The sequence below is a fragment of the Microcaecilia unicolor genome, chromosome 9 (assembly GCF_901765095.1).
Source record: "Microcaecilia unicolor chromosome 9, aMicUni1.1, whole genome shotgun sequence".
NCBI classification, from domain to species: domain Eukaryota; kingdom Metazoa; phylum Chordata; class Amphibia; order Gymnophiona; family Siphonopidae; genus Microcaecilia; species Microcaecilia unicolor.
In genome coordinates, this window is record NC_044039.1 from 87,579,819 (window position 1) to 87,606,957 (window position 27,139).

The 27,139-nt window shown below is 43.7% G+C and overlaps 1 protein-coding gene across 3 annotated transcripts in view; it reads right to left on the reverse strand.

The window, feature by feature from the left end:
• FMN1 (formin 1) overlaps nucleotides 1-27,139 on the reverse strand; it is a 169,348-nt gene that overhangs the window by 112,591 nt on the left and 29,618 nt on the right. For all 3 annotated transcript variants that reach the window (XM_030214200.1, XM_030214199.1, XM_030214201.1), the window contains 2 exons: nucleotides 23,660-23,721; nucleotides 8,828-9,468 (listed from right to left, as the gene is read on the reverse strand). In XM_030214200.1, coding sequence (XP_030070060.1) covers nucleotides 8,828-9,468; nucleotides 23,660-23,721 — 703 coding nt within the window. The remainder of the gene's footprint in view (nucleotides 1-8,827; nucleotides 9,469-23,659; nucleotides 23,722-27,139) is intronic.

The following is a 27,139-nucleotide window of genomic DNA, read 5'->3' on the forward strand; positions in this document are numbered from 1 at the left end:
TAGCACCCCTATCTATAAACCTACAACATAACTAGTTATGTTTTCCTGACTCCCCACTTTTACCTTTATAGTTTGCTAAAATGTTTCAAAAAGCAGAGAAGTCCTCTGAAGGAGTTTCAAATTTTCACAGTTTGTCTACTTGTTCAATTCACAAGTACAATAACAAAATATTTTCACACTTTTTATTCTCACAATTTTTCTCACACGGAATATATCTTTTATCTGTTTATAGGTCATGGAAAAGCAACATTTAGCTTTCCATCAAATAATATCAGCCTCTTCCAGAGCATCAAGCTTCTGCTCAGTGTGCTGCTGTGGCTAAGAAAGCAAATAGAATGTTAGGTATTATTAGGAAAGGAATGGAAAACAAAAATGAGAATGTTATAATGCCTTTGTATCGCTCCATGGTGCGACTGCACCTCGAATATTGTGTTCAATTCTGGTTGCCAAATCGCAAAAACGATACAGTGGAATTAGAAAAGGTGCAGAGAAGGGCGACGAAAATGATAAAAGGGCTGGGACGACTTCCCTATGAGGAAAGGCTAAAGCAGCTAGGGCTCTTCAGCATGGAGAAAAGGCGGCTGAGGGGAGATATGATAGAGGTCTATAAAATAATGAGTGGAGTGGAACGGGTAGATGTGAAGCGTCTGTTTACGCTTTCCAAAAATACTAGGACTAGGGGGCATGCGATGAAGCTACAATGTAATAAATTTAAAACGAATCGGAGAAAATTTTTCTTCATTCAACGTGTAATTAAACTCTGGAATTCGTTACCAGAGAATGTGGTAAAGGCGGTTAGCTTAGCGGAGTTTAAAAAAAAGGTTTGGACGGCTTCCTAAAGGAAAAGTCCATAGACCATTATTAAATGGACTTAGGGAAAATCCACTATTTCTGGGATGAGCAGTATAAAATATTTTGTACTTTTTTGGGATCTTGCCAGGCATTTATGACCTGGATTGGCCACTGGTCTAGAAATGCTTCTCCTACCCTTCCTTCCCACCCACCTTCCAACATAGTCTAGCATGTCTCCCTCTTCCTCCTGCCTACCCTCCACGGTCCAGTATCTCTTTCACCCTTCCCCTCGGCAATCCTCCAACGTTCCCGTGGGCCACTGTCAGCGTCAACAAGCTGCTTTGGCTGGCCCTGGAAGCATTCTCTCTGTTGTGTCCTGCCTACGTGGAGATAGGAAGACACACAGTTGCAGGAACAGAACAGGTAAAATTCTTGGTGGGGGGGGGGGGGGGCTGTTAACAGGGGGCCAAATTGTGGGCAGGCCCTGTTTGTCAGGGGCTGATTAGCTAGGGGCTATTTTGTCAGGGGCTTTTTTTGTCTTTTTTTTTTGTGTGTTTGGCCCTTTCTTTCGAGGCTTTTTTTTTTAACCAGGTACCAAGTTACTCTGCCAGGTACACAAGGGGGCATGAGAGGGATGAAGCCCAATTATGTCATGCCTCCTCCAAAGGGAAGCTGGGGGAAAGGGCTATCCCCAGAGCAGCTGAAAGCAGACGAGACTGAAAACTGAACTGTTGGAGAGGAGGAGACAGGAGCAGGGCGATGAGCTCCTTCAGGACGCTGAGGCTATATTTGGAGGAGGGAGTGCTGCACTCTGCAGGAGAAAAAGAAATGGAATGGGAAGCTTAATAAAAGACAAAACAAGGTAGTGGTAAAGGGCAGAGGTGGGAGATCAAAGTGGAAATGGATCTGTGATGTGGGAGGTGCAGTGACAGCCCCACAAGAGTGGAGGGGCTTAAAGCTGTAAGACTGTTTTGAAGCATAAATGCCAAACTGTGCACACCTTGTAGCCATGTCAAGGTAAAGGAACTCTAGTCTAATAACTTTTGTTTGCTAAGAACTGTTGCTGTGTTTTGGGTATGAATAAAGGCAGAAAACCTGGACTGAATAGTTGTAAGGCCTTGGATTGAACTCTAAAGAGACCTGCAAGGATTATACTGTTGGGAATGCCTGAGAAGAGATGAACCCAGGGTTTTCACACAATGCTGGTGCTGTATTATTCATCTCATATTGTTCTGCCCCCATTTGCATGGTGGCAGGTTGCTTGTTGTTTATGTGTCTATACTGGATATAGCTTATAGACAGGTTCAGTCCCTTTGTCTTTAAATAGCATAGGACTATAACTCTTGTCATTCTGTAGATCTCTGTGATAGGCTCTTCCTGAGCACAAGTCCCAGTTCCCTGTGTCTTATGGGACTCTCCCTATTGGCTAGCTTGTCCTCTAGGCTTGCTGGATAGTTAGCCTCCCCCAACTCCTTCGAACATGGACAATCTGTCTGCAGCGTACTTCTTTATGACTGTAATCTAACACTGTACCTGCATAAGCCTTTCAAAACCTTTGAAACATCATCAAATTTTCACCACTTTAAAAATATTTACAACATCTACTCTCAGCTTGGTGCTGAGATCTCCCGGCTCCTCTTTGTGTACAGAGTGAGTTGGTTGACAACAGACTCAGGCTGCTGGGCAACATAGCAGCCGAGGGGGGGGGGGGCAGGGTGGGGGCCCGGCGGCAGAGTCCCACTCGTCCTCCGTTGTCGACCGTCTGCCACCGGGCCGGGCCCCCTGCACTGAAATCACAGCGCCTCTCACCTCCGTGTGAAAGCGCTGCAGGCAGCAGATTGCCTCGCTTCGGGCGGGACAGAGGGAGGGAAGGAGGCCCGAAGGGAGGCGATCTGCTGCCCTGCTGCCTGCAGTGCTTTCACACGGAGGTGAGAGGCGCTGTGATTTCAATGCAGGGGGCCCGGCCCGGTGACGGACGGAGGAGGGCGGGGCCCTGGGGGCGGCCTTGCCCCGGCCAGGTCCAGTCTCTCGGCGGCCCTGCTGGGCTGTGATTTCAATGCAGGGGGCCCGGCCCGGTGACGGACGGAGGAGGGCGGGGCCCTGGGGGCGGCCTTGCCCCGGGCCAGGTCCAGTCTCTCGGCGGCCCTGCTGGGCAGAAACTCTTGTTCAACACTTCATTTCTTTTGTTTGATTTTGTGACCTGCTGTCTTGGTACATGTAGGTACCAATGACATAGGAAAATGTGGGAGAGAGGTTCTGGAAGTCAAATTTAGGTTCTTAGGTAGAAAGCTCAAATCCAGAACCTCTAGGGTAGCATTTTCTGAAGTGCTTACCCGTTCCACGCGCAGGGCCCAAGAGACAGGCAGAGCTCCGGAGTCTCTGTGTGTGTGGATGAGACAATGGTTCGGGGAGGAGGGTTTTAGATTTGTTAGGAACTGGGCAACATTCTGGGGAAGGGGGAGCCTATTCTGGCTGCTGGCATCGGCATTTAAAAAGGAAATAGAGCAGCTTTTAAACTAGAAACTGGGGAAAGGCCGACAGCTTCTCAAAAGTGCATGGTTCGAGATAAGGTATCATTCAAAGATATCACCAAAACAGGGAAGATAGGGTATCCCGATAGTGAAGTTGCTGTAGTAGATCAGGTGGAATACTTTGTGGAGTCTGATACGGACCTCTCCTGGGGACGTGGAGCCAGAGGAGTTCTCTGAGAGATAGCCGAGATTGGGTAGCAGAGCTGGTGGTGGGAGGCAGGGCTGGTGGTTGGGAGGTGGGGATAGTGCTGAGCAGACTTATACGGTCTGTGCCAGAGCCGGTTGTGGGAGGCGGGACTGGTGGTTGGGAGGCGGGGATAATGCTGGGCAGACTTACACGGTCTGTGTCAGAGCCGGTGGTGGGATGCAGGGATAGTGCTGGGCAGACTTATACGGTCTGTGCCAGAGCCGGTGGTGGGAGGCGGGACTGGTGGTTGGGAGGTGGGGACAGTGCTGGGCAGACTTATATGGTCTGTGCCAGAGCCGGTGGTGGCAGGCGGGGCTGGTGAGGCGGGGATAGTGCTGGGCAGACTTATACGGTCTATGCCCTGAAGAGGACAGGTACAAATCAAAGTAGGGTATACACAAAAAGTAGCACATATGAGTTTATCTTGTTGGGCAGACTGGATGGACCGTGCAGGTCTTTTTCTGCCGCCATCTATTATGTTACTATGTGTTAAAGAAGATTTTGGTTAAAGAGTTCTGTCTTCACAGTGATGTTCTATACTCTGGTATAACCAACAGTCAAGCATAGCGTTTTTCTGACAGTACTTTTGTAAAGACTAACACATATTGCCTTGGAATGTTCCTACTAATTTTGGTGCTGCTTTATCCTCTTCCTGTACCTTGGGATGTTCATTCTGCACTGTTCTTCTGATAGTGGCCTGCATTACTCTTGCTCTTTTGATGTGCATGTGACACTCTTGATGGCTTCTGATACAGATGCCTGCCAGCAGGTTTTTTAAGTACATTTCATTGAAACCCCACTGTTACAATGTATAATGGTGATTAATGTGTAACATCATGAGAAATTCAGCAGTGATGACTTCATGAATCCTCAATGCTGTTATTATCATCAGTATTGCCAGTGTCCTCAGGCTGTTACTATAATGTTCAAGGTTGTAATCCACCAACAGCATAATTCCTTCTATCACCACCAACAGTCAGACAGGCAAGCTATGCCCTTTGAACAAATTTTCTGACTTCCTGCTTTTCCAGAGAAGGGTAGAAGTTTCAGGAAAACTATAGAACCTGCAGAAACGTTGTAGAACAATACAAGTGTCCATTATGATCTGTGGGAAGGTTCTGATGGCAGCAGAGACCCTCCTGATTGTAACGTAAGCGTTCTGTCTAGTAATAGTGTCTTGGGTCTATATCTGCTGTCTCTGATCCTTAGTCTGTGAGGGAGACCTTCTTGCCAAGCTTCAGTAATGTAGATTTTTGGACAGTCCTGGATTTTTGACCATCCCATCTTGGTGCATTATGGGACTTGCAGAATTGATTTCAATGGACAAGATCAGGCACTACTACACTGATTTCGGATACAAGTTCAAAACCAGGACTGGTCAAAAAATCTCCATCTTGGAACTGGGTACTTGGCATCTCTGTGACAGATATTAGTATCTCAAGTCACCCAGATTGGCACAAAGGCAATAGCTTAAGTGACAGAGAAGTGAATGAACCAGAACTAGAAGTTGCTGTCTTGCACATTACAAGAAAATTAGGGAACCCTTGAAACTAAAGACTCAAAAGAAAGAGAAAGTGAATTTCTGAGCTGCCTTACTATGCCACCCAAATGCCCTGTCCACAATCCCTCTCACGCCAATTAGGAGTATAACTGCTTTGGGTCCGATCCTTCCTGTCCAACCTAAAAGATAGGGAGAGATTTCCAGCTGTGTTGCCAGCAAAGTATCTAGCCTAATAGCGAGACAGTTTGAAATGTGCAGGTGCCATGACCTGTCTGCAATAGAGGGTTCCCCAATTCCTTCTATCTTCTCTTCAAAGATGCTCCATCATTTAGGAGTGATTGGGCTCTGCTGTGCCTTTCAAATAAGAGCTGGGATCAACATTCATGACCTAAGGGATTTCAAGAACTGAAAAGGATAACATCTTTATCACCCCTGGCAGGACTGGCTCAGCCTATGGATCAGGTGAGGCACTGGCTTAGGGTGCCGGTGATAAAGGGCACAAAAATCCTGGTCTTTCATCTCTTCCCTTCCCCCTGGAGGCATGGTGGGGGGGGGGGGGGGGGGGGGGGGGAGGAAAGGCCAGACTAGGATTTGGGATTTTGGTGCCCTTTATTACCAGTAGGTGGGGTTGAGAGAGCGGGGGAAATACCAGATTGCAATAGTAGAGACACCAATATAAAAGTCGCTCAGGGCACCACAATCCCTTGAGCCAGCCCCAGCTCCAGCAGGATTTCATCAACAGTTCATGGTACATCCAAAGGGTCTTTTGAGATAACATCTTTCAGCAGAGCCACCGTGTCTCTATTCAACTGCCTGCTAACTGTAAGTGTCAAGTGTTTGCAAACAGCACTGATAATTCTAAGAGAGTACATTGTGAACTGTTCTGCCTCTACTACCCCATGGTAGGATCAAGGAATGAAACATTCTAATTGCTACTGGAGAGACAGAAGGAGAGACTACATATAGTTTCAAGTTTATTAAGGGCTTATATCCTGCCCATCAAAATAATATCTAGGCAGTTTACGATAAAGAACAATTGGAGAGGGGTGAAAAACAGAGTGACAGACTGTGAGGAAGGGGGGAATGAAATACATGGTTTAATAGGAAAGTGGGGCGGGAAACACAAGTTGGGAGGGGATTGTGTAGTTCAGGTCAGTGGCTGGAGCCCTCATACAAGTAACATGGACAGGATTAGTCAAAGGTGTCTCTGCAAATAAGAAGGTCTTAAGGACCATTTTAAATTGCTGCAGGGAAGATGAGAGACAAAGGTGTGTTAGTAGTTTGTTCCAAAGCTCAGGTCCTTGGACTGAGAAAACAGAGTGCCATGTGGTATCATAACTAATTTCTTGGCCACATGTTATAGTCTGGTTCGGATAATGTACATTGGAATCGGCTGAGTTATTTGTGTGGAGAACTGTGAAAAGCCTGATCTGCTTGTTCAGCCTCTCAGCACCAGCGAGTCCTACACCTCAATGCCAACCACTAAATGTGATCGTGTACCTTGACCCTACTCCACTGGACTTACCCTAGGCACTTGCCTATACAGACACTAAGCAAAGTGGGTTGCTAAGAAAGGCGGCAAATTATTCCATAATTGAAGATGAAGTGAATGAGATTAAAAACCAAACCAAGTATTTTTGGCATATGCAACATCTATAGAAAAAGATCTAGTAGACTGTGCAGAAAACTTTTGTTTCGCCTCATAATGATTGCAAAGGCTATAGAGAGAATATTTTTGAGCTTGCGGAAATATCCTTCTATAATGCTTACACTTAGCATGGTTATGCTCTGTAGCTGGACAAATGAGTAATCTGGAGTGTGTGTCAAAGCTCTGGGTCTTTCTACTAAACTGAGGGCAGGAGAGGAACCCTAACTATCTGCAACATCCTTCCACAGGGAACTAGAAAAGCTGACGAAATAAAGCCTTGATTAATTTCTCTCTCTCTCTCTCTTTTTTAATTACAGAGAAAAATAACGTTGGAACACAAATGAAAGGAGAATCCTCACTGAGAGAGCTTTGTTTTTGTTTCCATTCAGCAGAGCACAACAAAAAAACAACACAAAGTGAGGAAACCACTGTGTACAGGAAGGTCTATATATTCTCAGAACTTTAGAATTAGTTCTGAGCTTTGGAGACCTATTCTGTCCTGGTACCATACAATGATGTCACCCAGTTGTGTGCTAGAATCTATCCTATTTGTCATGAGAATACAGGCTTTGCCTTCATAATTCTTATGCTATGAGCTCTGACAGGTGGATAAAAAGTTGCTTGCTGCATTACCAATGCCTCAATCAGAAAGTGCAAAGTGTTGGGACCTCAGATGCAAGAAGATTTGGCCATGTTGGGTCTTTGCTATAATAAAGCTTGTTTTTGTGACCACTGGGTTCCTTCCACTACTTCTGCTGATTACCTCTGATTTTGTTCACGGTTTACCTAATATAGAGGTTTCTTCCTGTTTTTGTTTCTGTCCTATTTGTCAACAGAAATCCTTCTATTCACTTTTACAGGGTTGCACTCATTCTACAAAAGGTCGTCACACAGTGTTTTGGTGAAAGTCATCTAATGGCTTTATAGAATCTTAATCATGGCATAGATAGTATCAGCCATAAATATGTAGTGCTTGTGGCCTCTTTTTCAGGGGTGAGTATGTGCATCCCTGTAGCATGAGATGAGTTTAATTATCAGAGTTATTGATTTTGCTGGATTAGATACAAATATATATATATAAAAAAACACAGCTGCAAAGACTTATTGGTCCAGAATCAGATAAACTGGTCTGGCTTTCATCTTCCCCCCTTTCCCCCTGGAAACTACTGATAACAAAAACTAGCTGGGTGGATACCTAAGCCCATCAACACATCTCCAAAGAACAGAACTCTGAAGATGGACAGTAATCACAGAGACAGTGAAACTCCACCTATTTTCAGACAATGAGTCAGACTGAAAAGCCCATCTAGCTATCTAATCTGACAAAAGAAGCCCACCTACTCTCAGCGACAAAGAATCCTGTCAGATGCCTTATGGATGTGTATATCACAGCAGATGTCCAGACAGAAAGTCTTATGATGTCATTAAACATGTGACCAGTTACCATGCCCCATCTCAAAACCAGATGAAGCCAGTTCTCAGACACCCCACTTTAGCCTAGGGTCCAGCAAGAAAATATAAAAAGCCTGGAAAATGCCCAGCTCTCTCTCTGGGGATCTGCCTCCTGCCTCTCTGCTGGACTTCACACATACCCTGATGATTTTCTCCAGGCAACAACAACAACTCTGCAAGAAAAGACTTCTATTTCAGCAAGGATCTCCATCACTCCACCCAGCAGCCTCTATCGAAGTGAGTTACCATTTATAATTCAGACCTTTTAATCTTGAAAAGCACATTTCATTTGTGAAAGATTCTTAAAAACTGCCTCTCTCTTGTAACATTATTACCTGTATTGTAAATAAACATTTTAAAGTTAAATATGTGGTCTTTATGTTCTGAGCACATGTCTTTAAACCTTGCAGTGCAGGTTAATGTAATTCAACAAATATAGTATTTAATTCCCCCTTTTCTTACATATTCTTATTCTTATTACCTTATAGGTAATTGGTGGAAAATAGAACGTATATTATTTAACATCCCAAATTTTGCTGAACCTTTGGACTTTTAAATAAAAATCAACTACAGATATCTCCTTTATGACTGTCTGTAGCTCAGATAAGCTCATGAACGTCTATTAGTTTTATGTCTATTAGCTTTACCACACAAGAAAATAATAGACACATAGATCACATACCAGAGCAGGGCATAAAACAAATTCAGATAATCACCTGCTGTTTTTCACTTGGATCCTGGTCCAATATAAAGGTTTCATCGGGCAGCTGGGCTCAACAGCAGGCTTTCGAGGTCCTGTGCTATTGCTGAAGAGGAATCCAGGTGGTGGAAATGCATGTGGAGGTCCAGCACCAGAAAACAGGGGAGGTGGCGGTGGTGGTGGCAGGGATGGCCCAGAACCTGGAAGTGGTGGTGGTAGAGGGGGAGGGGGAGGAGGAGGAGGGGCAGAAGTAGCTGCAAAGTGTGGTAGGGGTGGTGGAGGTGGAGGTGGTGGTGGGACAGAGCCTGGTTGTGATACTGGGAATCCCATCTCCTTACTGTCCACCAAGGAGCTTGCACTCTGGTTTAAAGAAGCAAGGTTTAGTTTTTTGGGAATAGTTTGAGTGTTCTTTGCAGTCTTATTCTCCTCTTCACATGGTCTGATGAAGGTTTCACGATCAGTTTGTATGCAGACATTCCTGAAGGTTTTGGGTGGGTTGTCATCTTCAGTGGAGACACATGCATCATGGACCTGATTGCCACATGCATTGAGACGGTTTTCTAATATACTTTTTAGCTTATGAATCTCTTCTTCCAGTGAGGACGTACGGACAGCCTGTTCCCCTCGCACACTGAAAATCTCAAGTTCAAACTGGGCCTGAAAGAAGAAAGAAGCAGGGATTAAGGAAAACATTGCATAAAAATATTATCTGTTGCAAAGAGATGGAAAGTGATATGGCTACAAACTGATGGACTAAACACTGCAGCAGCAAAATTCATTTTAGTATTAATAGTGATAAAGGGTACTTGGTATGTAAATGCCAAGCAGTGCTAATTACATGACATTTCCTCATAATTTGGTGTTATTTTGTGTGTTAGAAGTGGAAAATCGAGGAAAACTGAAGACTGAATTATAACTCACCTTTGGTCTATCCTGCACCAATACTAAATTATTCTCTTTGTGGCATACCCTATGCTGATTAAGAACACATAGGGTCACATGGTGCTGTGAGGCCGAGCTGATGAGTGGCACCAGGACTTCCACAACACCACCTGAATATAACTGCATAAATGTCTGGTAAAGTATCTGTTCCACAACACAAACCCCTATTATTGCATTCAACAAACATAGGTTACCCATGGTAAGCGATTTGGGTCTCAGAAGCACATCAACAGCTTGAAGACTAGTGTAAGGAAGGTTTGCCTGCAGAGCTCAGGCATCAGCAAGAAAGCACCCCAGGTGGTCAGCAACAGAGATAAAGCAAAAGGAGGAAAATTGGCAGCAAGCACAGAGAACGAGGGACTGCTAATGACAGGTTCCCTTGTGCAGGAGATACTGAGGAGTGTTTTGGTAGCACTGGTGGACAATCTTATTGTCATTTACAGATGAGATCCAGGAGCATATAAAGATATAAGCCTAATGTATCACAAACATGGAGGAAAGGATATTTGCACAAGAACAAAAAGGTAGTAGGCTGGCTGTACAGGTTGGGGTTCTTCAAAAAGATAATGCTACCCTATTGGAGTAAACTGAGGAGAGAGAGAATAGAAGTTGTCAGAAACAACCTATGCACAGTGGGCTTTCCAGAGCATATGATGGACTGGGGGCTCTATGACATTTTTGCAAAATTGTTCCTGGACTGCCTGGGATTTAGGTCCCAAGGTATGGATTGTCACAGAATGCATGCAATGCATTGGGACTCAGTGGGGAGGCCAAGTAAAGGCTATTACTAGCGACTGCACATTATTTGTGCTGGCTGACAAAGAGGCTCCTCAGGGCTTATCATAAGGAGAAGTGCCTGGAATATGAAGGACAGAGATCCTTCTTTTAAACAATTATTCAGTGAAGGTGGTGGCCCAGAGGAAGAGATGACAGCAATTTCTGGCACTCTACCAGAAAGGGGTCCATTTTGCTTTGATGTAACCAGCTCATTTGCTGGTCCAGAAGGACAGGAAGATACTCACAGAGAACACTAGGAGTGAAGCACAAATGTACCTTGATGGCCTGAATAAGAACAGGGGGGGGGGGGGGGGGGGGGGAGTTGATGCATGGAATTGAAAGTATGCACTATAAGACTGGATGGGACTAACTCAATCAGTGTTTATCCTTTTTAGGGGATGTTTCTGTAATGTAATGGACAGTGAGGACAATTTCAGCTTAATAGTGAGAGAGGGAGGCAGGAATACAACATGTTTGGATGTTAATGCACTGCTGCCAGAAGCTGCAGGCATGGCCTATAACAGCAGAGAGGCAATGGTGTGCTGCACAGCGGATGTGAGGAGTGAGTTAACTGATATTTAAGAGTGGAAGGGCATTCCTGTGTACATGGGGAGAGCTCTGGACCTGGGGCAGGGGAATGGACCTGAGGCTATTAAAGCCAAAAGAACATCTTTAAAAAAATGGAAAAAGGATCTGAATGAAGAAAACAAGAAGCAGAATAAGCACTGGCAAGTTAGATGCAAAGCATTGGCAAAGAAGGCTAAAAGAGAATTTGAAGAGAAACTTGCCAAAGAGGCAAAATTCACGATAATAACTTTTTCAGATATATCAGAAGCAGAAAGAATGTGAGGGAATTACTGGGACCATTGAACATCAAGGAATAAAAGGGGCTCTCAGGGAGCACAAGGCCACAGCAGATAGTAAATAAAGGCAGATAAAGACCTGAATGGTCCATCCAGTCTGCCCAACAAGATAAACTCATTTTATATACGTATATCCGAGTTTGATTTGTCCCTGCCTTTCTCAGGGCACATACCATAGAAGTCCGCTCTGCACCAGTTTTATTTTCCAAATACCGGTGTTGCCACCCAATGTCCGCTAAGATTCCATAGGTCCATTCCTTCTAACAGGATTCCTTTGTGTTTATCCCACGCATGTTTGAATTCCATTACCGTTTTCATCTCCACCACCTCCCAGATAGACAATTAATTATTTGCTTTGGTATTTACTGAATTAACTAGTAAAAAAGGCCCGTTTCAGACAGAAATGAAACGGGCACTAGCAAGGTTTTCCTCGCAGTTGCAGTATGGCCTCCTCCCTCCCTCCCTCCCTCTCATGTGAATTCCAGGCCCCCCTCCCTGTCCTCGGAGTTCCATGCTGTCTTTGGAGTTCCACACCCCTGCGCATTCGTCCCTCTCTGTCCTCCGAGTTCCAGCCCCCTTCCCCTCCGAGTTCCATGCCCCGTATGTCCCTCCCTCCCTGTCCTCCACTTTCCAGGCCCCCCTCCCCTTCGAGTTGCAGGACCCGCCCACCCGGTCGAGTTCCAGGACCCCTCTTCCTGCTGGAGTTCCAGGACCCCCCCCCCCTCTCGTCCGAGTTCCACACACCCGCACCTCCCTCCCTCTCTCTCTCTGCCCTCCGAGTGGAAACACAACGTGTCCGCCTGCCCCTCGCCTTCGTAAGTGCCGGCTGTTATTTAAAACTTGTTACCCCCCTCCTTCCCTCTCCTCCCCTCCAAGTTCCATGCCCCCCCTGTCGTCCGAGTTCCACACCCCCGCACCTCCCTCCCTCTCTCTGCCCTCCGAGTGGAATCATGACATGTACGCCTGCCCCTCGCCTTCGTAAGTGCCGGCTGTTATTTAAAACTTCTTACCTCGTGGTCCGCCAGCAACAGTGAAGTCGAGCAGGCATGGCACGGCGCTTCAGACTGCCTCTCTCTTCTGTTTTCAGCTCTCCCTCTGGTCCTGCCCTCATTTCCTGTTTGCAGAAGTGCTTTCCCTTCTGTTTCAGCTCTGCCTCTGGTCCCGCCCTCATTTCCTGTTTGTGGAAGGGCGGGACCAGAGCTGGGACAGATGGGAAGGGAGTCTGAAGCGCTGCTCGCCTTCACTGCTGACGCCAGACCCCGAGGTAAGAATTTTTAAATTACAGCCGGCACACAGGAAGGTGAGGGGCTGCCGGAGGACAGGTCGTGGTTGCAGTCGGAGGGGAGAGAGAGAGGGAGGGAGGGAGGGAGGTGCGGGGCCGTGGAACTCGGAGGAGGGGGGGCGTAGAACTCAGACAGGAGTGGAGGGAGGGAGGGTGGTGTCCTGCAACTGGAAGGGGAGGGGGGCCTGGAACTCAGAGGGCAGGGGGCTGAAACTCACCTCCGCTGGCTGATGCTGGCTGATGCTGGCTTCCCTCTCACTTCCCATTGGTCTGCCCTGTGACGTCATCCCCAGGGCGGACCAATGGGAAGTGTGTTATGAACCCAGGCATCCAGACGGAGGTGCAAATTATTATATAGGATTATTTGCTTAGGTCTTTACTGAATAAGATATAAGAGACCCACCTGCCTGTGCCAGAAATGTTTTTTTTAAGAATGGTGATACGAAGGAACTAAAACACATCTTTGCTGAACATATAGACAAACATGGTTTAATGGGCCAGAGTTAACATGGATTCAGTCAAGGGATATTTTGCTTCACCAATTTGATTCCTTTTTTTGAAGGAGTTAATAAACATGTGGATACAGGTAAGGCTGTTGATGTAGTGTATCTAGATCTTCAGAAAGACTTTGAGAGGCTCTTGAGAAAATTAAAAAAAAGTCATGGGATAGGAGAATATTCTGTTGTGGATTGTGAACAGATTAAAAGATAGAAAATAGAGGGTAGGGTTAAATAGCCATTTCTCCCAATAAAGGAAAGTAAATAATGGTGTGTTTCAGGGATCTGTACTTGAACTGGTGCTATTTAACATAGAAAAACAGAAACATCAATGCCCCCTGACAAAGGCTTCTACCTCATCTATCTCCCTGTCCAATCCCTTTTAAATCCCCCAACAAAATCAGCTTCCCCTGTATGGGCAGCTGTAACCCCTTAACATATTCCCTTACCTACTCCCTACCAGAATCTCACCCCCCCCCCACCACATGTCAAAAAAGAACGCTTATTATTCAAATTTGGTAGGTAATGACATACTGAATGAAGCAAAACGTTTTAAATTGGTACATCATTTCAAGGAAACATCAAATCTGGCTTCAATTAAAAGTACGGAATTACCAATAGCTGATAATCTAGCTACTTTTTTTTCAGAACAATGTAAATAATATCAGATCCAATAGATTTGAGGGTTCTGTCCTTTGACTATGAACAGTTTATATCTGTTAGTTGGGGTGCTCTGTGGCTAGATTCTGGACAAATTTTGAAATGATTAATGAAATAGAACTAAGAACTTTATTTAAAAAAAAATACAGCTTGTCCTACTGCCTATTGGACAGTTGTCCTCCAAATGTCATGAGGGAGGCTCCTGAATTTCTGTTCATTTTTTTTGAAACAATGGCTAGAAGATCATTTCAAAGAGGGCACTTTTCCATCTAACAGTGATAATATATTGCTTACGCCTATTATCAAGAATTCTGTAGTGGGTGTGCAAGAGGTTTCTAACTATAGACTCATTGTGTCTATCCCATTGTTTACTAAGGTTGTGAAGGGTTTAGTAACGTCTCAATTAAAATCTTACTTGGATAAATTCCATACTACTATATATCGCCTTGAGTGAATCTCTTCATAAAGATGGTTAATAAATCCCAATAAATAAATATTTTACATGCCTCACAATCTGGCTTTCGTAAACATTACAGCACAGAATTAGTTATTGGAGCTATTCTGACCCAGGGAAGATCTATATTAGGCAGAGGTCAAAGGGCTGTGCTGCTGCAATTTGACCTATCATGTGCCTTTGATCTAGTAGATCATAGCCTCATATCAAAAATGTTAAGTGATACTGAAATAGAGGACAAGGTTTTGCAGAGGCTTGAGGGCTTTTTAAGTTCAAAGTCCTACATGGTAAACTTCCAAAAAACACTTTCCTCTGCTTGGAAGTTACAATGTGGTGTCCCAAGGGATCCCCGTTGTCTCCCATTACGTTCAATGTTTTGATGAGCTCATTGGGCTATTACAAAGCGTCTGCTGGTTTTAAGGTTTTTTCTCTTATGTGGATGATATCACTATATTAATACCTGTGGATAGTACACCCACAGATACACTGTGTCATATAGCAAAATGTATAAAGTTACTTGAAAAATGAATAGCTGATCACTTTTTAAAACTGAACAAAACTAAGTTTCTGTTACTTGGCCAAGTGGACCATATTTGGAATGATGCTCTCCTTTGTTTTCATGGTTTACAATTGAATTTTGAGTCTTAATTGAAAATATTAGGTGTGCTGTTTAAGTCAACTTACATCAGGTTCACAAATATCATCACTGGTTAAGAAATCCTCTCTTTTAATAAGAAAATTACATAGGATTAAAACCTTTTTAGATCCTCAAGTTTTTAGACTGGTTGTTCATAATTTGCTAACTTCATAATTGAATTACTGTAATCTATTCTTTGTGGGTAGCACAAGACTGCATTTAACTAGATTACAAACAGTTCAGAAAACTGCTGCTAGGCTTATTTTCTCAGCTCATTCTTATGAAAGAGTTACACCAATGCTAATATCCTTGCATTGGACTCCTGTTGCTGCCCGAATTGAATTTAAGATTTGTACTATAGCCTATGAGTAAAGTGGTGTGGTAGCCATGTTAGTCCACTTTTAAACGTAATAAATAGAAATAAATCAAAACACAGAAAAGAAAATAAGATGATACCTTTTTTATTGGACTAGCTTAATACATCTTTTGATTAGCTTTTGAAGGTAACCCTTCTTCTTCAGATTGGAAATAAGAAAATGTTGACAAATATCAGAATATAAAGTGAAACACAGAAACATTCCAATGACAGTCTTGCAGGAAAAGGGAGGGGTAGGTTAGGTGAGAAATAGGGAGAACTGGGTGGATGAGAGACAGAGAGAGATGTATGGCAGATGAGAGTGACAAAGCAGTAGAATTTTACAGTTTATAGTGGGACAGAAAGCCCAAATCTTTGCTAAGTTCTGTCTGGTGGGTATCAAAATATTTCATCATACTATAGCCTATAAAATCTTTCTGGGCCTTGCTCCATCATACCTTAGTAGTATTCTTTTTTCTTCAGAACAAGTGGTTTGCAAATCCAACAGGAATGCTTATGGTTTTTTTTTCCAGATCCAAAACCATATCGTTCTAAAAACATAGTAACATAGTAGATGACGGCAGAAAAAGACCTGCACGGTCCATCCAGTCTGCCCAAGAAGATAAATTCATATGTGCTACTTTTTTTTTATTTGTACTGTCCTCTTCAGTGCACAGACCGTATAAGTCTGGCCAGCCCTATAATGTTACACTTCCATATTTAGTCACACACTGGAATTCTCTTCTGATTTCATTAAGAAAAGTCAGTTCTTATTTAATAAATACCCGAAGGCATCTTTTAAAGAAATATTTATGTAAACTATGATCTCCTTGTTATTTTCTATTAATTTGTAATTCCTGAATTCTGTTCGGCTATCTTGTATTGTGAACCGCATTGAACTTCACAGTATTTGCAGTATACGAGACTTAATTGTATTGTATGAATACATTTTATTTATTTATTTAGATTTTGATCACACCTTTTTCAGTAGTAGCTCAAGGTGAGTTACATTCAGGTACACTGGATATTTCTCTGTTCCAGGAGGGCTCACAATCTAAGTTTGTACCTGAGGCAATGGAGGGTTAAGTGACTTGCCCTAGATCACAAGAAGCAGCAGTGGGAATCAAACCCAATTCCCCAGGATCAAAGTCTGCTGCACTAACCACTAGGCTTTCTACTGATGAAGTGGTGCGATTTTGCCATGCGGATATACAGTACGAGCTACAGTTTTTGTTCCAGCAGGAATCTCCCTGTGGAATGCACTATCTGGTCAGCTTCACCACTGTAGTAGCTTTACACAGTTTAAAAAACTTCTGAAGACCCAATTGTTTGTGACTGTTTTTTTATCTGTTTGTGCAGCGCTGCGTACGCTTTGTAGCGCTATAGATATGCTAAATAGTAGTAGTAGTAGTATCTGGCTGTGGCGTGATGATATAAGGTTATTGCTGTTTATTTAACATTGTGTGTGTGTTTATTTTATTATGAATGTTATTTTATGGAAACCACTTAGCTGTAAGTGGTATACAAGTTTTTAAAATAAATAAATAACTTTTGGCGTGCTATATAGAATAAGAGGGATAGTGCCTAGCCTGTAAATAAGCGTAGACTTGTTTATGTGGTATCCTGGGGCATATTGCCCAGACTACCTTTTTTATGTGCATCACAGCACCTAACCTGAATAAACATGGACAGCAAAGGCCTAGGCCAACCTAGCTTGAAGTTTCTAGCTTGGAAACCCAAGAAATCCTTGAAGAATGAACATTGTTCAGCCAAGTTGGAGACTTTTTGCATACTTCAATTATATCTGAAATCCATGTAGAGAATATTTACCTGATTGATTCAGTCAGTATCGATCAGCTAATGCAGCCAATCACAAAAGACTGCATATAAATTTTGAATCAGTAATACTGATAATAATATTCACTAATTGACTTTGCAAAGAACAGACTGGGTTCATTCTTGCTCACTCACTGTTGCTATTCTTAAGTGTTCTGCTTTGCATGATAGGTTGTATTACTAAGTTGGCATCTGGCCATTTACTTATTCCTACAGCCACTGGCCTAGAATATTAAAGAGCACACGAACACTGGGCTGCCTTCTTTGGTAGCCTGCTGTTCACTTGACACCCGTGTACACCTTATACATATTTTTTACCCAAAATACATAAGGATTTGAATCACCACCCGGGCAGACCCATCGTATCTACAGCATGTTCCATACTTGAACCGTTATCAAGATTCATAGATTTTTTTCTTCAACCTGCAGTGAAAAATGTTACATCTTTTGTTCAGGACTCCTCTCATATGTTGAGCCTCTTGAGTGAAATACATGAAATCCCGAATGGAGCATGGTTTGTTACACTTGATGTTATCGCCTTATATACGAATATCCCCCAAGAAGCTGCCCTCCTCATTATTGAGAATATTTTAAAGGAGAGAACACCAACTCCTCGTAATTCCACTACTTTTTTGATAGAAATAGCTAATCTCATGATTAAATGTAACTATTTTTGGTACGAGGGTACCTTTTTCCAGTGACTTGTCATCAACAATATATTAATTTTCTGGACATTCATATTGAAAAATTGGAAGGAACAATCTCCATGTCCCTATATCGTAAGGAGACAGATCGCAATAATTATTTACATTTTGACAGTTTCCATCCATACCACTTAAGAAGTAATTTACCGGTGGGACAATTCTTGTGATTAAGGAGGATTTGCTCTTCATTAGAAGATTTTAAATATCATGCTAAATGTCTAACTAATAGATTTTTGGAACGCGGATATCCTATGATAAAACATAAAGCATATTTACGTGCTAGAATTTCTCAGCGAGAATTGCTGAACTATAGAAATCATGATGAAAAAGAGCAATTGGTCTGCGTATTACCATATTCTTCTTTATCTAAATACATTGTACAAATCATCATGTCCCATTGGCATATCCTTCAAATGGAGGAAATTTTTAATGAGAAACCGCTTATAGCCTTTACTAGAGTTAAAAATATTAGGGAACTAGTATCATGGAAAAAACATTATAATAATATGAATCCTGTTCAGAAGGAAAGGATCCTCAGGAGCTTAACCGAGATTGGATAGCAGAGCCGGTAGTGGGAGGCGGGGCTAGAGGTTGGGAGGCGGGGATAGTGCGGGGCAGACTTATACGGTCTGTGCCAGAGCCAGTGGTGGGAGGCGGGACTGGAGGTTGGGAGGCAGGGATAGCGCTGGGCAGACTTATACGGTCTGTGCCAGAGCCGGTGGTGGGAGGCGGGGATAGTGCTGGGCAGACTTATACGGTCTATGCCAGAGCCGGTGGTTGGGAGGCGGGGCTAGTGCTGGGCAGACTTATATACACAAAAGTAGCACACATGAGTTGTCTTGTTGGGCAGACTGGATGGACCGTGCAGGTCTTTTTCTGCCGTCATCTACTATGTTACTATGATTCTCCATCTCATAACATCTATGGACACTGCCAATGGTGCTTGAATTCTTTAGTTGGACCTGTATGGGAAGATCCCCAGTCCCATTATAAAATTAAATCTTTTATGAATTCTGATTGCACAACTAAAATGGTAATGTATATTATTCAATGTCCCTGCAACAAGATCTATGTAGGGAGAAGTATAAGAGTGGTAAAAATACGTCTCACAGAGCATAAATCCAGGATTTCAACTAATAAAATGGAGGCCCCGCTGATACAGCACTGGATCCAACACCAGCATCAGCTATCAGATCTCAGACGGTGAATTATAGATCATATAGCAGAAGGGTGGGAGGGTGGTAACCTTGAAAAAAACCCTTAACTATAGAGAATAATTTTGGATATTCACTTTAAACACTAGGAACCGAGAGGATTAAATTGAAAAATCGAATAGATGACATTAATTTGACAGTTTAGCCTATTGGCAGATACTTAGCTTAATTCCTGGGTCTTGGATTTGTGCTCACCATATCACATGAGGACATTAGTAGTATATAAGGAAGTTTAGAAAAACGCAGCGGCCATCTTAGAAGCCGTTGCAGTGAGAAACCCTGGTCAGTAAAGAATTTTTTGTTGGATGCACGTTTAAATTGAAAACAAATGATTTATATTTTGGATATGCTTTCCTTTAGGAGGCTACCTTGAAACAGCGATGAGCAAAGCATAAATTTGTGTCGGTGACAGCTGGTCTCCACTACTGATTCTCTTTTTGAAAGAATGGAGAAGCTAAGCTAAAAGCTAAGTACTTAATATATTGAAAAAAAAAAAGCTCTTTTAACTCTGATAAAAAATTGTTGATAAAAATTACAATAATGTTGTGAATAAAAATGGACTAAAACTAAGTTTATTTATTTGGTACATTTATACTCCACATTTTCCCACTATAGCGAGCACAATGTGGCTTACAAAATTGCAAAGGATTACAATGCATAGAGGGTAGTGACACAAAAGTGAGAAGGTCTGGAATGAACAAGAGGATAATACAAGGATACTTTACTAGGTGGAAGTAGTCGGTGGCTAAACGGGTATAGTCAACATGAGGAAGGTGAAGGCTTAGCATTAAGTGGGGGATAAGCTATCTCGAATAAAAATGTTTTTAAGGATTTCTTGAATAGCTGGTGGTCGTCAATCACTTTTAGTTGCCTAGGTAAAGCGTTCCAAGATTTTGGGCTGACGTAGGAGAAAGAAGATGAGAAAAGAGCAGTTTATATTTTACAGACTTGCAGCTTGGATAATGTAGATTAAGGTAGATCTATCAAATCTGACATGTAGGCAGGGGCCTCCCCATATAGTATTTTGTGAGTCAATGAGCAGATTTTGAAGGTAATACGGGTCTGCAATGGGGAGCCAGTGTCGGTTAAAACGAAGAGGTTGAGCACGATCAAAGCATGATTTGCCTATTATAAGCCATGTTTTGTGCAGTCTGGAGTTTTTTCAGATTGGAATTGCGGCAACCAGCATAAATAAGTTCTGTAAGGATGGATTAATGAGGATTACGTACCCTTCCTATTGAGTGCTTGGCTCAAATTTTTCAGCCAAAATGGATGTGTGCACATGTATCTGATAGATCCTACCAGGGGCGTAGCTAGGTGGGGCCACGGGGGCATGGACCCCCACAGATTTAGTCCTGGCCCCCTCTACTTTTGACACCCCCCCCCACTTTCGACCCCCCCCCCCCCGCAAGGTACCTTTGCTAGCGGGGGTCCCCAACCCCGCCAGCCTTAGCCTTCTTAGCGCCGGTCTCCGGAATGTTCGCTGATCTGTGCTGTGAGTCCTGACGTCCAGCACATCCTGCACGTTCCTTTAAGTGAAACTGAGCAGTTTCACTTAAAGGAACGTGCTGGACGTCAGGACTCACAGCACAGATCAGCGAACGCGCCGGAGACTGGAGCTGAAGAAGACTAATGCTGGCGGGGGTTGGGGACCCCCACCAGCAAAGGTACCTTGCAGTGGCGGTGAAAGTGGCGGGGGAGGGTCGGCGGTGGGGGAGGCGGGCTAAAATGTGCCCTTCCACCTTGGGCTCTGGACCCCCCTCCCGCCAAGGTCTGGCTATGCCCCTGGATCCTACAATAACTTCATTGATCTTGCTGACTGTTAAAAGTGTAATATTAAGGACATGAAGTGGAGGAGTGGCCTAGTGGTTAGGGTGGTGGACTTTGGTCCTGGGGAACTGAGTTCGATTCCCGGCACAGGCAGCTCCTTGTGACTCTGTGCAAGTCACTTAACCCTCCATTGCCCCATGTAAGCCGCATTGAGCCTGCCATGAGTGAGAAAGCGCGGGGTACAAATGTAACAAAAAAAAAAATTTAAGAAGCTGGGCATGTATAGATAGATCTGATTGCCCCCTTCATTTTTTGAATGTGAAATAGTACATTGTGAATTACAACTAGTAATTGTAAAGCCATAGAAAGTATTGTATTAAAGAGTGAAGTTCATGTATGTTATACTACATGCAAGAAAAATCCATTTAGAGACACTGATCCCAAAACATCTCCGCCAGTCACTCCTGAGGAACACAGGGAGGAATACCGGATGAAACTGAAAGAAGCCAAGAGAGAGGTACGTCTGGCGAAGGCGCAAGCGGAAGAACAAATGGCTAGAAATGTACGGAGGGGAGACAAAAACTTCTTCAGGTATATTAGTGAAAGGAGAAAGACTAAAAAGGGGATTGTGAGACTAAAAGATACAGCAAAACGCTATGTAGAAAATGATGAAGAAAAAGCCAATTTGCTAAATGGATACTTTTGTTCTGTTTTTACTGAAGAAAATCCTGGGGAAGGACCGAGAGGGACTGGCAAAAGTACACCTGAAAACGAAGTGGATAGAGCACCGTTCACGGAAGAGAGTGTATATGAACAACTTGGAAAGCTAAAGGTGGACAAAGCCATGGGGCCGGACGGGATCCACCCCAGAATACTGAGGGAGCTCAGAGAGGTTCTGGCGGGTCCTCTTAAAGATTTGTTTAATAAATCCTTGGAGACGGGAGAGGTTCCAAGGGATTGGAGAATGGCGGAGGTGGTCCCTCTTCACAAAAGTGGGGATAGGGAAGAAGCTGGAAACTACAGGCCAGTAAGCCTCACTTCGGTTATTGGAAAAGTAATGGAAGCCATGCTGAAGGAAAGGATAGTGAATTTCCTGGAAGCCAATAAGTTGCAAGATCCAAGACAACATGGTTTCACCAAAGGGAAGTCGTGCCAAACGAATCTCATTGAATTCTTTGACTGGGTGACGGGAGAATTAAATCAAGGACGTGCTATGGACGTCATCTACTTAGATTTCAGCAAGGCTTTTGACACGGTTCCCCACAGGAGGCTCTTGAATAAACTAGAAGGGCTGAAGATAGGACCCGAAGTGGTGAACTGGATTAGGAACTGGTTGACGGGCAGACGCCAGAGGGTGGTAGTGAATGGAGTTCGCTCGGAGGAGGGAAAGGTGAGTAGTGGAGTGCCTCAGGGATCGGTGCTGGGGCCCATTCTGTTCAATATATTTGTGAGTGACATTGCCGAAGGGTTACAAGGTAAAGTTTGCCTTTTTGCGGATGACACCAAGATTTGCAACAGAGTGGACACCCTGGAGGGAGTGGAAAACATGAAAAAAGATCTGAAGAAGCTGGAACAATGGTCTAACGTTTGGCAATTAAAATTCAATGCGAAGAAATGCAAAGTGATGCACTTAGGGAGTAGAAATCCAAGGGAGGCGTATGTGTTAGGTGGGGAGAGCCTGATAGTCACGGACGGGGAGAGGGATCTTGGGGTGATAGTATCTGAGGACCTAAAGCCTATGAAACAGTGCAACAAGGCGGTGGCCGTAGCGAGAAGGTTGCTAGGCTGTATAGAGAGAGGTGTGACCAGCAGAAAAAAGGAGGTTTTAATGCCCCTGTATAAGACGTTGGTGAGGCCCCACCTGGAGTATTGTGTTCAGTTTTGGAGGCCATACCTTGCGAAGGATGTTAAAAAAATGGAAGCGGTACAAAGAAAAGCTACAAGGATGGTATGGGAGTTGCGTTCCAAGACGTATGAAGAGAGACTTGCTGACCTGAACATGTATACTCTGGAGGAAAGGAGGAACAGGGGTGATATGATACAGACGTTCAAATATTTGAAAGGTATTAATCCGCAAACGAATCTTTTCCGGAGAGGGGAAGGCGGTAGTACGAGAGGACATGAAATGAGATTGAAGGGGGGCAGACTCAGGAAAGATGTCAGGAAGTATTTCTTCACGGAGAGGGTGGTGAACGCTTGGAATGCCCTCCCGCGGGAGGTGGTGGAGATGAAACGGTAACGGAATTCAAGCATGCGTGGGACAGGCATAAAGGAATCCTGTGCAGAAGGAATGGATCCACAGAAGCTTAGCTGAAATTGGGTGGCGGGGGGAAGAGGGGTTGGTGGTTGAGAGGCTAGGATGGGGGAGGGCAGACTTATACGGGGTCTGTGCCGGAGCCGGTGATGGGAGGCGGGACTGGTGGTTGGGAGGCGGGAAATACTGCTGCACAGACTTATATGGTCTGTGCCCTGAAAAAGACAGGTACAAATCAAGGTAAGGTATACACATGAGTTTATCGTGGGCAGACTAGATGGACCGTGCAGGTCTTTTTCTGCCGTCATCTACTATGTTACTATGTTACTATGTTCATTCTAGTAGAAGGGCTGGGAAAGACAGTCACACATTGTTATGAAGATGTAATTCAATGACATGACAACTTTATCTGCTGTCAGTCACTGTTGATCATCTGAAGTAATGATAGCAAGATGGAAAAACCATTTCTTGTAGAAATTTAAAACAATTTTAAAATGTATCTTAATTTTTCCATTTTAAAACGTGACAGAGATCTTCCCAAGAAGAAGATTGCAGAGGCAACAGCAAAAGACAGTAATCACAATGCATTAACAGAGTATGTACCTTCAGCTTCTCAATTTCCTCCTTCTGTTCTCTCTTCAGGTGCAGTATGGCCGCCTGGTATTCTATTCAGGAAAGAAGAGCAATTAGAAAGAAGGAGATACTTTTTTTCTAGCTATAGCCCTCAGTGAGATCCAAGCCTTGCAAATTCCATTTCTAATACTCTTAGATCATTATTTCTCCCTTTACTGTTCACATTCTCTGACAAACTATGATTGTCTGGATGCTATCAGTCCTTATCTTGGCTCTTCAGATAACTCAATCAAGAAAAAAGCAGAGTGACAGCAGGTAATGACCAGAAGCCTCATCCTGTTGTTGTCCATTCTGCCTTGCCACTGCAATTCCAGACTTGACTTGAGCTTTAATTTTACTCCCACTTCCCACCAGCTAAGTATCTTCTCTATTTTCCCAAGTTTTCTTGAATTGTGCCAAATTTGTTGGCCTACCATCTTTTTTTTTAAATTTCAATTTCTGTTTATTGTGAGTCAGATAATCAATTACAACCGAGTAAGTGTAAAAATAAAGCATTATACAAAATTTGAACTCGTTGTAACAACCATTGCAACTTATGTTGGGAACATTTAAATCTTTCATATAGCTGCCAACTCTGCCAAATGAAAGGAAATTGCTCACATTTTCTCCCTCCCTACCTCCCCCCTCCCTCCTTCCCTTGATAGTGAGATACTTGTTAGCAAACATATACATTAATTTCTCACAGGGCTTCACATGTTCATAAGGTGACCTTTTCCGGCTGGCGTGAGCGTTTGCCAAAAGGGTGTCCAAACACGAAAGAAGGCAGATTCTGAAAACCTGGAGTCAGACTTAGCCTCTCTCCACTCAAACCTCATATAGTCAATCATTTTACTGCGCCATTGTTGGATGGTAGGACTTTTGGAGGAAATCCATTCTTTCAATATGACTGCTTTCGCTATTGTAGTTGCTCTGCGTACAAATCCTTTATATCCTGCTGGTATGGGAGTGGTCAGTAATGGTTTTCCAAATAATAAAAGGGGAGTGCGTTTCCATGATGTGTGCCACAGTGTCGAAGTATACTTTAATAAATTAGTCCAGAAGGCTGTTATCTTGGGACAGGACCAAAACATATGGCCCAGAGTAGCGCCCTGGGCCAGACACTTAGGGCATGCTCCGTCCGGGGACACTCCTGCATGGAATGCCCTTCGAGGTGACATATGTATCCTCATTATAAACTTATAATCCATCTCTTGATACGACACCAGGAACTCTGGATACTGCGAACAAAGTCTTGGAGAGCTGGTCTTGACACTGACACCGACAGCTCCTCACTCCAAGACGCTGCCAGTGCCAAATAGTTGGGTTCCTGTACTGAGTCTCTAATATGTCTGTGATGTATCCGCATTGGCACTTTTGTTTGTGATTGCAGAGAAAAGGCGGAGGACAGCTCTTCCTGCACATCTTCTGTTAGCGTTGTCCATGGAATGCTATGGACGTAGTGTCTCAGTTGGTAATAATGGAAACGATCCGAGGGTAGTAGTCTGAATTGATTTTGTAACTCCTCAAACGACCGCATCTGACCCTCTTCTGTTAGTACATGGACTAAATAGATTAGCCCGTTCCTCCGCCATCTGGCAAAAGCAGGATAGATATTCCCTGGTGGAAAGCTTGGATTACCACAAATAGCCATAAATGGAGTTGTTCTTGCTGAAAACTGATGGTGACGACAGATCCACCTCCAGGTTGCTTTTGCCGTGGGGAGGATATATGAGTCTGTTAATATGGGTGGTAATGGACCTCCTCCCACATGGAGCAGGCAACTAAAATGAGTATCCCGGGTGAGAGTCATCTCCATTTGAGTAGCCGAGAATACCGATGTTGACCGAAACCAGTCTGAAATATGTCTCATGCTACTGGCTATAGTGAGATAACGAATGCTCAACAGTCCTAGCCCTCCATGCTCCACCGGGACACACAGAGACTTAATGGATAGTCGGGCCCGCTTTTTCCTCCATAAGAAACATTGTAGGTGCTTATTCAATTTCTTCTCGTCTTCAGGCCTGAGGAAGAGAGGCAGCGTCTGGAAGATGTAAATCCACTTCGGCACCAGCAGGATATTGTACAATGCTATTCTTCCTAGTAGGGACAGAGGGTAATCTGTCCACAGCTTCAACCTGTGACAAGTCATCTCCATCAAAGGAGTTACATTCTCATGATATAGTCTTGTCATATCCTGAGTTATATACATACCCAGGTATTTAATTCTATTCTCCGCCCATGATAAAGGAGTGCCCAATTCCTGTGCGCCCTTAGTTGTGGGAAAAACCCTGAGGCCTACCGATTTATGCACATTTAAGATAAAACCTGACATTCTCCCAAATTCTTGAATCATATCCAGCAACTTTCCCAGAGTAGTCTGCGGCTGTGTGGTAATAATCATGAGGTCATCTGCGAAGGACAAGGCCTTAATTGTTTCTCCCCCTACTCGCACCCCTGGGATCTCTCCCGAGTGTTTGATGGCCCTCAGCAGGGGTTCCATAGCCAATATGAAGAGTGATGGTGAAAGAGGGCAACCCTGTCTAGTACCCTTTTTTATGTGAAAAGATTGGGACTGTACTCCATTAATTAGCACTGCTGCTTCCGGGTCTGAGTACAGAGCTCTTATGGCCCCAAAAATCCACCCACCAATCCCTATGTGTGTCAATACAGTAAATATGTATTCCCATTCGATCTTATCAAATGCTTTTTCAGCGTCGAGGGAATACATACAAGTTGGAATTTGGTGTTGTTGGCTAGATGCCATAGCCAGTAATAATCTACGAACATTACTAGCCGCTTGTCTGGTTTTGACAAAGCCCACCTGCTCCTCTCCAACCAATCTGGGTAGAATGTTTGATAGTCGATTAGCTATAATTTTGGCTAGGATCTTGAGATCGACATTAATTAAGGAGATAGGTCTATAAGAGTTAGCCTGATCCTCCGGACGGCCTGGTTTATGAATTAACGTAATAAATGCCTTATTAAAGTATGATGGAAATGTACCCTCCCCAATGATCTGTTCATAAAATTTGTGTATCCTAGGGTAGAAGGAAGGGGGTAACAGCTTATAAAACTCCCCGGAGTATCCGTCTGGCCCTGGTGCTGATCCAACAGGTAAAGATTTGATCACATCTTGCATTTCTTTAAGATTTAAGGGACGTTCTAGATCACCCTGCTCCTCTTCTGTCAAGTGTGGTAGGCCTACCTGGTCCAGAAATTGAATGGTCTCTTTGCTGCCCACTGTCTGAGACGACTCATATAGGGAGCTAAAGAAGTTCTTGAGGATTCCAGCTATCTCCTCACTCTTATTATGGAGTTTTCCCTTATGGTCTCTAAGGGTAACTATGGGTTTCCGCAGTCCCCCGGATTGAGTCAACCTCGTTAAAAAGGCCCCCGACCGATCCCCATATCGTTGAAATTTATATTTTTGATATGCCATGGAACGTCGGGCTCTTTGGTGCAACAAGGAAT